Source organism: Petaurus breviceps, unplaced genomic scaffold (assembly GCF_028583685.1).
Source record: "Petaurus breviceps papuanus isolate PSGF00001 unplaced genomic scaffold, PetGlider_PUasm1.0 103, whole genome shotgun sequence".
NCBI lineage: Eukaryota > Metazoa > Chordata > Mammalia > Diprotodontia > Petauridae > Petaurus > Petaurus breviceps.
The window spans coordinates 3,029,286-3,041,074 of NW_027185588.1; the positions used below are offsets into that span (position 1 = coordinate 3,029,286).

General features: G+C 38.5%; 1 protein-coding gene across 1 annotated transcript in view; it reads left to right on the plus strand.

The window, feature by feature from the left end:
• The window catches only part of CLEC4G (C-type lectin domain family 4 member G), a 5,858-nt gene extending 5,275 nt beyond the window's left edge, over positions 1-583 (plus strand). The window contains exon 9 of the mRNA XM_069108818.1: positions 407-583. Within this exon, the coding sequence (XP_068964919.1) occupies positions 407-545 (139 nt within the window). The 3' untranslated portion in view covers positions 546-583. The remainder of the gene's footprint in view (positions 1-406) is intronic.
• Positions 584-11,789: the final 11,206 nt, after the last annotated feature.

Genomic DNA, 11,789 nt, shown 5'->3' on the forward strand with positions numbered 1-11,789 from the left:
CAGAGAGACAGAGATGGATGGGGAGAGAGAGGAGACAGAGACAGACAGGCAGAGATGGAGGGAGGGAGAGAGACAGAGAGAGCAGAGAGACAGAGATCAGAGAGGGAGAGAAAAGAGAGAGACAGAGATAGACAGACAGGCAGACACACACACAGATTCTTAGTGGGGTATTCCAGACATCCCTTGGGAAATGGGGATAAGAAGGGCAGATGGCTTTTTGCTTGTCCTTTTCTATTCTATCATGCCCTCCTAAGTGGGTAAGGTCCCCAAGTCTGAAAGCACCAGTAGGTGCCCTACAGTATTTTCTAGAACTCCAGAACACCACTGGCTTTTAGCTTGGTGTAAGTCTGAAACATGGTGTCTTCTGTTATCATGGTTATGGGACCTCTTGCTTCCACCCATACAGCTACTGGAATGAAGGGGAGCCTAATGATTCAAGAAGGAACGAGAACTGCATCATGATACTTTACACAGGTCGATGGAATGACGCGCCCTGTAAAAACCTCAGTGACAACTGGATCTGTGAGAAGAGGCAGCAGTGTTGAGATGAAACCCACTGCTCAAGTCTAGTCTGGCACACAGAAGGGACAATAAAAGATTTTCTCTTTCCCTCCAACATAGTGGATTATCTAAGGATCCTTGTCTTCTCTTCAAACTAGGGACTTTCTCTCTCTCTCTCTCTCTCTCTCTCTCTCTCTCTCTCTCTCTCTCTCTCTCTGTCTGTCTGTGTCTCTGTCTGTCTCTCTCCTATTCTCTGTCTCTGTCTCTCTGCTTCTCTCTCTCTGTCTCTCTCTGTTTCTGTCTGTTCTCTGTCTCTCTCTGTCTCTCCTCTCTCTGTCTCTGTCTCTCTCTGCCTCTGTCTCTCTGTCTCTGTCTCTCTGTCGCTGTCTCTCTGTCTCTCTCTCTGTCTCCTCTTTCTCCTCTCTCCTCTCAAATTTTGACAGGCAGGAATGGATGGTCACATCTAATAAGACAAAATTTAACAATGATGAATAACCTCAGGTTCAAAAAATTAATTTGATGATGATCATCATCTTCATCATAATAGTGAGCATTTATAAGGTACGTACTATATGCCAGGCACCATGCTAGTCACTTTACAAATATTATTTCACTTGATCCTCACAACAACCCTGGAGGTAGATGCTGTGATGATCCCCAATTTACAGTTGAGGAAACCGAGGCAGGTAGTGGTTAAGTGACTTAGGTTAAGTAACGTAAGCAAGGTCCACAACTAGTAAGTGTCTGAGGCCAGATTTCAACCCAGACTCAGGGCTCTCTCTACCCTTTGTACCATCTAGCTGCCTTATGTGGCAGAAGATGAAATAGGTATGACTAGATAGCGCTTCATCTGAAGAAAATCTGGGGGTTTTAGTGAACTGCAAGGTCAATATGAATCAACAATGCAATATGGTGACCCAAGAAGCTAATGATGACTAATATTTATGTAGCCCTTTAAGCTTTGCAAATATCATCTTATTTTGATACTGTTGTAGGGATACACCAGAAAGACACCTGTAGCACCTGAAGTGACCATTTGACAGATTAGAATTGCCCTTAGAAGCCACAGTCTTTAAGTTACTTCAGAAGGTGTGTGCTGACCTACTTGGAAGGGCCAGAAGAATTTGAAATTGAAGGAAGCTGTGCATATACTCACTAAGACACTTTAGATCACAAGTAGAAAAAGGTTCAAAGACTTGGGATCAGTTCCAAATAAGAATCCACAAACGTTTGATTTGCAGAGACCTCCTGAGATGGTTAAAAAGAGTGCTTCCATCAATATTGAATCATAGCAATTGAAGTCACCATTGCAGCTGTCTAATTGTCCCTTTTAATAAATTGAACATTTGCGAAATACATTACTTTTTAAAGAAAGAAGAAAATAAAAGAAAAATGTTAAATTTAAGAGGGAAACTGGCAGGGCTAAGAAGAGAATAGGATTGTAAAGAGGATCATAAAATCGGGTGTTGTGTCTGGGAGAGAAAAGTCATAAGCAAACCAAACTTTAACTTTAGAGAGTCAATTGTGAAGGGGAAGAAAAAAGGGAAAAAAGGGTAAGACCCAGGGATCAGGGTCTGGGATAGGGAAAAGAGGAGAGGCAGTGAAGCAAAAATAGACCATAACAATTATATATCACTAGAGTCTACCACACTTCTCTTTCATGACTGCTATCTTCTTTGTAAAGAGAGGGAAAAGGGGGCAGAGGAGGAAGAGTCCAAGAGGATAGGCTGGAGAGAAATATCAAAATTTAACAATCATGACTATGAATGTGAATGACAACAACTAATCGTAGGAGCATTATTTAGAGATGGAAATGACCTTAGAAGCCATCAAATCCAACTGCCTCATTTTACAGATGAGGAAACTGAGTCAAAATAGAGGGTAGAGACTTTCCTAGTATCAAACAGCAAGTGTCTGAGACAGGACTTGAACTCAGGTCTGACTCAAAGTCCAGTGCCCTGTACAGAATGGATCAGAAAGCAGAACTGAACCAGATGTTGTTAAGAAAGACGCTCGAAAGAAAAAGATTTACGTAGCATTAAAATAAGAAACCAAAGCAGAATTTATGATGTGCGAACTGAACTAAAACAAACAAACAAACCAGGAGTAGCAACCATAATTTCATATAAGACAGCAGTAAAAATATATATGATTAAAAAGGAAAACTACAATATGCTTAAAGGCACTATAGACAGGAGAACGATAACAATATATATGAACCTAGTGGCAAAATATCTAAGTACTTAAAGGAAAAATTAATTGAATAGCACAGAGACACGGGCAACAGAAAAGCAATATTATAGTTGGGGGCCTTAATGTACCCCCATCTAGATCTAGACAAAGCAAACAAAAAACAAGAATGGAGCTAACAACCTGAATAGAAATTTAGAAAAGTTAGTTGTGATATTTATTGTAACATTATTGTAAATGATTATTGTAAGATTGATAATTATTAAATGTGAAAGGAATATACATGTTTCTCAAGTATACATGGCATCTTTACAAAAATTGGCCATGTACTAGGACATGAGGACCTCATAAAAAATGCAGAAAAGTAGAAATATTAAACACAGCCCTTACTGACTACAATGTAATAAAAGTTATAATCAATTAAGAGCCTTTGAAGAAAAGATTCAAACTGAAATGGAGACTAAATCATGGAAACTGACAATTTCATCAAAGAAAATGACAACAATAAGACAACATATCAAAACTTGGGATTCAGACAAGGCAGTACTTAGGGGAAATGGTATTCTCTAAACTCCTCAAAAAAATAGAAAAAGAATAGATCAGTAAATTATTTATGCAACTAGAAAGACTAGGAAAAAATTCAAAAAAACAAAAATCCCCAACTAAATACCAAAATTGAAAAATGTTAAATTGAAGAGTGGGACAGCTAGGTGGTTCAGTAAGTAGAGTGCCAGTCCTAGAGTCAAGGGGACCTGAATTCAAATTTAGCCTCAGACATTCACTAGCTGTGTGACCCTAGGCAAGTCATTTAACCTTGTTTGCCTCAGTTCTTCATCTGTAAAATGAGCTGGAGAAGAAAATGGCAAACCACTCTAGTTTCTTTGCCAAGAAAACTCCAAATGGGGAACCCAAGACTCAGACATGACTGAAATGACTCAAGAACAACAACAAATTGAAGAAGTGATCAACAAAATCAAAATTAAATTCAATGAATTGATCCATAAAACTATGAGTTTTTTTAACTAATAAAATAGATAAATAATAATAATAGATAAAAATAAATATAGATGATAATAATAAATAAACTAATAAAATAGATAAATCATTAGTCTGACTTAAGGAAGAGAAGACCAAATTATCAATATAAAAAATGAAAGAAAAGAATTCACAACAAATGAAAAGGGAATAAAGGAAATTATTAGAAACCATTTTGCTCAATTGTTTGTAAACAAAAGCTGCTATCTTAGATGAAGTGGGTGAATATTTACATAAATGTAAAATGCCTACATTAACAGAATAAGAAATAAAGAATTTAAATAACCCGGCCTTAGAAAAAAGGAAATTGAATAACCTACAAACTCCTAAAGGAAAAAAAAGAAAGAACCCAGGACCAGATAGTTTTATAAGTGAATTCTATCAAATATTCAAAGAACAATTAATTCCAATATTATGTAAGGGCGGGGCTAAAATAACTCTACTGAACTTAGCCCTGATACTTTTATCAGGTAAAAACACTTCTCAATGACCTCACCTTAATACATTCATGAAGCCAGAACATATCTTTTTAGATGTGAACAGGTCCTGGATACCTTCCTAGGTATGCCTGGAAATCTGCTTAAATTAGCTGAAGGACTTGGTAATGCCCTGTGGGACCTCTATAAAACCAGGAAGCTGGGTGGAATCTGAGATTCAAATATCCAGCAACAGGGAGGAATTGTGTGACAGTGGGGAGACTCTTGGCCTTAGCCTAGATCTCCTTCTCCCCCTTCTGTGGTTGAAGGAGGACATTACAAGCTTTGAAGGATCTGGATGAATGTGAACTTCCCATCAGTGTCCTAGGAATGTACCAATAACAGATGACAGAAGTGCCTGCATTGGGAGCTAAAGTTAGATTGGATGCAGAATCAAGGTTCTACAAAGAGCCCAAAAGAAAAACTATGTTATACATAAGGGGAACATCTTGAGAATTCTAGCAAAAGCACTTCCAGGAGCTATGGATTACCCCTTTGCCACATATGGACCCTAAGCTTATGTTACTTTCCCCTAAACTCTGTATGTACTTGTGGAAGAGTGAGTCACAGTCTTTTAGTGAGATATTTCAAACTTTTTTTTACTATACCACTTTAGTAAATGGCCCCTTCTCAAGGATGACTAATTGATTTCAGCTGGTAATCATCGTAGGCAGCACACTGGTGGGGGCTCATGAGCTAGAGAATTAGAAAGATAACTCTCAATTCCTCAAAACTACCCTAGAACTCCAAGGGGAGATAGTAGCCATATATGAGAGACCCAATTTGTCAGTGCAAGTGGAAACTGGAATAGTGGTTACAAACCATGTGCTACAAGTATATAAACTATTTGTTTTTTTTTCTTTTTTTAATAACTTATTTATTTTTAGTTTTCAACATTCACTTCAATAAGATTTATATAAACTATTTGAAAAAATAGGAGGAAAACATTCTACCAAATTCCTGCTATTATACAAATAGGATCTTCATACCTCAACTAGGGGAAGACTAAGAATGAGATCTGAAGACCAATAATCTTAAAGAACAGTGACACAAAAAAATAGTTTTAAAAAGATGATGCACTGTGATCAAGTTAGATTTTACCAGGAATCTGGGGTTGGTTCAATATTAGGAAAATTATGAGCATAATAGATCATATTAATTATAAAAACATTATTTTATTCATAGATTTAGAAAAAGATTTTGACAGAATACATCTATTTCTCTTAAAAACAATAGAAGGCATAAATAATTTTTCCTTAAGAATAAATGAAGTTTTTCTTAATATGATGATTAGTATCTACCTAAATTCGAGAATCAGCAATATATGTAATGGGGAAATGCTAACGCTTTCCCAATCAAATCAGAGGTAAAAGTCACATTCACTTTCATACTATTTGATATAGTAATATAAATGTAAATGATACAGTATTAGAGCAATAAGAAAGAAAAGGAAACTGAGAGAACAACTGTAGGTGGAGAGGAAACAATTGTTTTTTGCAAATAATACAATAGGGTTTTAGCTCTAGCAAAGTCGTGGGATGTAAAATAAACCCTTATAAATTATCCGCTTTCCTGTACATTACCAATAAAATCCAGCAGGAAGAGATAGAAAGAGAAATTCCATTAACAAGAAGAACTGAAAGTAGAATAATTTGGGGTTCCATCTATCAAGACCAGTATATTAACTATGCAAATACAACTGTGAAAGAATCTTTAAAGCAATCTTTAATGAACTTCATAATGGAGAGGTCCTAATTGTTCATGACTGGGCTGTTTGTGTTGTTATTAGTTGTTTTCAGTTGTGTCTGACTCTGTGACCCCTTTGTAGTTTTTTGAAATTTGGCAAAGATACTAGAGTGGTTTGCCATCCTTCAGCTCATTTTACAGATTGGAAAACTGAGGTAAACAAGCTGTGCCAATATAATAAAAATTAGAATATTGCATAAATGTATTTCTTCAGGGCTATAAAAATCAAACTACCAAAGAATTTCTTTTTTTATTTTGCTTTTTTTTGGAGGGGGAGGGTAGGGCAATTAGGGTTAAGTGACTTGCCCAAGGTCACACAGCTAGTAAGCAAAGAATTTCTTTATAGACTTGGAAAAATAATAACAAAATTCATCTAGAGGAATAGAAAGTGAAGAGCCTCAAAGTGGAAGGATGAACAAAAATATTGAAAGAAAGGGGCCTAGCAGCACCACATCTCAAATTATATTATAAAGCATAAATCAATACTATTTGATATTGGTTAAAAAATAGAGAAGTGATAGAGTGCTGGCCCTGGAGTCAGGAGGACCTGAGTTCAAATCCAGCCTCAGACACAACACACACACACACACACACACACACACACACACACACATACACATACACACAAACTAGCTGTGTGACTTTGGGGAATCATTTAACCCCAATTGCCCTACTTTCCCCCCTCCAAAAAAAAAGCAAAAAAAAATAGAAAAGTGGAACATTGGAACACATTATAGGTACACAGAAGAAAACAAAACAAAACAAATATAGTAACATAGTGTTTGATAACTGCAAATACCCGAACCACTAGAATAAGGACTATTTGACAAAAACTGCTAGAAAGTAGCATGGCAGAAATTAGGTCTAGACCATACATTCACACCATAAATCAAAATAAACTTCAAATGGATACATGGCCTAGATATTTTTTTAAAATCACATTGTAAACAAATCAGAAGAATGAGAAAGGAGAAACCTATCCCAACACAGATGGGGAAAATTCTTGATCAAACAAAGCCTAGAGAAGATCACAGTGAGCTTGGTGGTAATCATACCAGAGGAGATCTTAGAGATTGTCCAGTCCAACTTCATTTCACAAATGAGGAAACTGATTGTCTCTTGAGTATTAGTCAGGTCTGACTCTGTGACCCCTTTGTGGGTTTTTTTTTTAATTTGCCGAAGATACTGGAGTGGTCTGCCATCTTTCAGATCATTTTACAGAAAAGGAAACTGAGGCTACATAGATTAGGAGTAACAGAACTGGGAACTGAACACAGGTCTTCTAAATTCAAATCTAGCACATTTTCCCCTGATAGTGATAATGATTACTGATAGTATAGTGAACTGGGTATTATGGAGAAGAAGCCCAAAGACTTCTTTCCCATGAAGTTCCAAGCTTAGAGAGCATAGCTAATGGGGAAAAATTCCCTAGAGTTCATTTCTGAGGAGGCTACATATCTGTCTCTGGAGCAGTGTTACCAACAGGAAAGAACTTTGATTTGGGGGTAGTTTTCTGGGAGGCATAAAGTCTAAAACAGTAGTGTGACTAGAGCATAGTCACCCTTGAAGACAAGGCAGACTAGGGGATAAAGTTAGAGTAGGGAGAGAGAATAGGGGGACATGGAACCATACTACTTTGTTACCCTTAAATAATAGCCAGATCCAAGCCAATTGCTTCAGCAAATCATCAGCCTGCTCTTAGAAGCTTTCAGAGACTCTCTTGAGGTAGACAACTTTGAGCTCCAAAGCTTTCACTATAAGGCTGCGAATTTGAGGTAACTCTGTCCTTCCTCCAGCGTGTGTGGGTGACTTACTGAGCTTGAGGGGCTATTAGACCATAATCCCTTGAGGGTATATAAAAGGTTGTGTCCATCTTTTTATAGATGAGGGTGGAGTTGAGAATGGTTTCATTGTTTAACTGGGTTTCCTTGTTATTTACCTTTCTACAATGTTATCATGACAGGCTTTGCTATTGGATATACACATTTCCTATACGATTTATCCTATATGATTTGCTATTAGACATCCCACGACACTGATATTGATGGAATTGAAAGGGATGATGATCATTAAAGCTAAAAGTAAATTTAAGAGGCATTTAGTCTCGTCCCTTATCTTTCAGAAAGGAAACTATCGAGCAGTAAGTCAATAAACATTTACTTAGTGCCTACTGTATGCCAGGCGCTGTACTAAATGCTGCTGATACAAAAAGAAGCAAAAGACAGTCCCTACCCTCAAGGTCAACGATCTAATGGTAAAAACAACAAGCAAAAAAATATGTACAAACAAGCTATTTACAGGGAAGGAAGGAAATAAGTAAGAGGGAAAGCTAGGATAAAGAGAAGCTGGGAAAGGCTTGTAGAAGGCTTCCTGCAGAACAGCGGTGTCAAATTCAAAGAGAAAGGGCCACCAAAACATACATAAGAGCCCATATTGATTTGGAAAACTATGTATTAACATTATCTAGATTCTATTTATTTTGTTGAATATTTCCCAATTACATCTTAATCTGGTTCAGCCATTGGGAACATTACAGCTGGAATGCAGCCTCTGCTCAACTGTTTGACATCTTTACTGTAGAAGACGGGATTTAAAGGTAGTCAAGGAAACCAGAAGGCAGAGATGAGGGATAGCATTCCTGGCAGGAAGAAAATGCCCGAAGCTGGGAGATGGGACGGTCCTGTTTATGGAACAGCCTGGAGGATAGTGTCACTGGATCAAGAGTATGTGTTAAGGAGTAAGGTGTAAGAAAACTGGAAAGATAAGAGGGGGCTAGGTTAGGGAGGGCTTTGAATGCCAAACAGAGTATTGTGTATTTGATCTTGGAGGCAATAATAGAGAGTCACCTAGAGTTTATTGAATAAGAGGGAACTGACACTGTTGGACCTGTGTTTTAGGAAATCACTTTGGTGGAGGAATAGATGATGAATTGATTGGAGTGGGGTGAGACTTGAGGTAGGCTGATCTCTATCAAGCTATTGCAATAGTCCGGAATTGACCTGCACTAGAGTGGTAGCAGTGTCGGAGGAAAGAAGAGAGTGTATTTGAGAGATGTTGCAAAGGTGAGTTGACAAGGCTTGACAACAGATTGGATATGGGGCAATGAGAGATAGTTCAGGATGACTCCTAGCTTGTGAACCTGAGGGACTGGGAAGATGGTTTTGCTCTCTAAAGTAATTGGGAAGGTAAGAGGTTTTAAGAGGAAATATATCCTATTTTGGACATATTGAGTTTAAGAAGACTACTGGACATCCAGTTCAAGGCACTTGGAGATGTGAGATTGGAGGAGGTTAGGTAAGGATAAATTGATGTGAAAATAATCATCATAGAGATTAATAATTAAATCCATGGAAATTTATTAGATTACCAAGGTAAATAATATAGAGGGAGAAGAAAAGAGTGACTAAGACAGAGTCCCAAGGTTAAGTGACTTGTCCAAGGTCTTATCGGTAGGTATTAAGGAACAGAACTGCGATTTATTTGAACCCAGGTCCTTTGTCTCTAAATCCAGTGGTCTTTCTGCTGCCTCAGTTTAGAGTTGATGGTGATAATAATATTCATGCATGATGAGGATGGTTCACAATTCCTCTTTATACCACAATCCCTGACCTTATCCTTGGGAACTTTAGTGTTGGCAACGATGAACCTTCTAATACCTAAGCTCTCTAGGAAACAGCTTTTTAAACTTACACATCTGTCACCATTTTACTTCACTGCCCAACAGGACTGACCATACCCAACACCTCCAACCCTCAAGCAAAACTGGTACACTTCCAACTGTGAAAATTCCATTTCTGATCCCAATTGCTTGTCGAAGGACACCTCTCACATTGTCTCATCCCTCCTAAATCTTTGTTCTCATTACAACATGTGGTCTCTCAATCTCTCCCTGTTACTTCAGTTCCTCAGCTGTGCTGGTCTCCCTTCTCCCCTTTCTATATCTTGACCCTGTAGTTAGCCAATTCAACAAGGCACTATCCCCTACCCTCAAATCCCATTTCTCATTTGTTCTTCTGTTTCTCCTGTTCTCTCTGTCCTGAGTCACCTCCACCATCTGCCTTCTGCACCACTTCCCAAGCCATCATTGTAGCAAGTGTAGCACATGACAGAGCTCTCCAAAATCATGTTGTCTGACTTCAGTTAGACCTATTAGAAATGATTTTATTCACCTGCCCCCAAATCTCTCCCCTCTTTTCAAGTGGGAGATTTCACCACCAGACACACCTTTTTCTCAGCAGGAGACTTTGCCTCCTATTATACTGAGAGGAGCCAGTCTGTCATCTCCTTTCCCTTTGGTCTCAGATGATGAGGCAAGTTAACCCCTCCACTTGAACCTTTAATTCCCTCCCTTCTCATCTCTTCCATGAGATGCTGTGATAATCATTCATCTTCAGTGTCTCCCTTTTTATCGACTTCCTCTCTGATGCCTATAAACATTTTCAGGTGTCCCCATCCTTTAAAACCCCAAACCTTTCCCTTGTCCCCACCATCCCTTCACTCTGTTATCCAATAGTGCTCCTCTTCCCTGCTAAACATCTAGAAAGAGTTGATGCCACTTGACCACTACCCATTCACTCTCCAACCCCTTCCAGTCTGGCTTCTATGACTACCACCACCTGAAACTGCTCTCTCCAAGGTCAGCAGTGATATCTTTTTTTTAATGCTTTATTAACTTCTGATTTACATCATTCATTTCCGCCAGATTTTGAGTTACAAATTTTCTCCCCGTTTTTCCCCTACCCACTGCCCCAAAATAGCAGTCCCACAAGATATCCCCTCCTCCGAGCAGTGATATCTTAATAATGAGGGCTTAATTGCTCAATCCAATGACCTATTCTCAGTCTTTATCCTTCTTGGCATTTTTTTGTTCCATCTGATATGGTTGACTACCTCTTTATCCTGAAAATCTCCCAGAAACCTTTACTTCTGTAATGCATCTCTCCCATGGTTCTACTTGTACCTGTCTGTTATTTCTAGGTCTCCTTGGGTGGTTTTTCCTCCTCCTGCTGCTTCTGAAAAGTGGGTTTCCCCTTAGTCCTCAAACCTTTTTTTCCTTTTCTCCATACTCTCTCCATCTCCATAGCTGGCACATAGTTGACCTTTAACTACCACCTCCAGGCTAATGACTTTCAAAGCCATAACTGTAGTCCTATTCTCCTTCTTGAGCTTCAGACCTGTATCTTCCACCAACATCTAAAATTCAACATGTCCCAAGAGGAAATTCACATCTTCCCCATTAAACATTTCCCTCTTACTGATTTCTTTATTTTTGTTGTTGCTGTCAGTCAACCAGGCTCAAAACCTTAGATCTAGCTTTGGTTTTTCTCCTCTCTCTCACTGTTACATTCAATTTAATAGCCCCTGGACTATATATATATATTTTTTTTCTTTTTGTCTCTCTTCTGCTCAAGCCATCCTTCATACAGCTTCCAGAATAATATTTCTGAGGCACAAATATATCATGTCCCTCTCCTGATGAAAGATCTTCAGTGGCTCCCTATTGCCAAAAGGATAAAAGAAATCTTCTTCAGTCAATCTGTTGGTTGCTGTCCTTTGTGCTCAAAGAGGATCAAAATGGTATCACTATGTTGGAGTTAAGATACAGTGTGTCCAGTTGTGGCTGATCAGACCAATGTGAGCTCAGAAGGTTCTACCAGAAGTTGGGCACAAATAGTCCACATGAACATTTGGAGTGGAGATGTCTCTAAATTTGCACATCTCACACTTCTTCTAAGCTACTGGAATTCTGCTTTGCTCATAGAGGGCAGTGCCTTCTTTGACGTGGGCATGCCACGCTGGTTGGTCCTTTACCAGTGTCTCCCATTTCTCACAATTGATTCC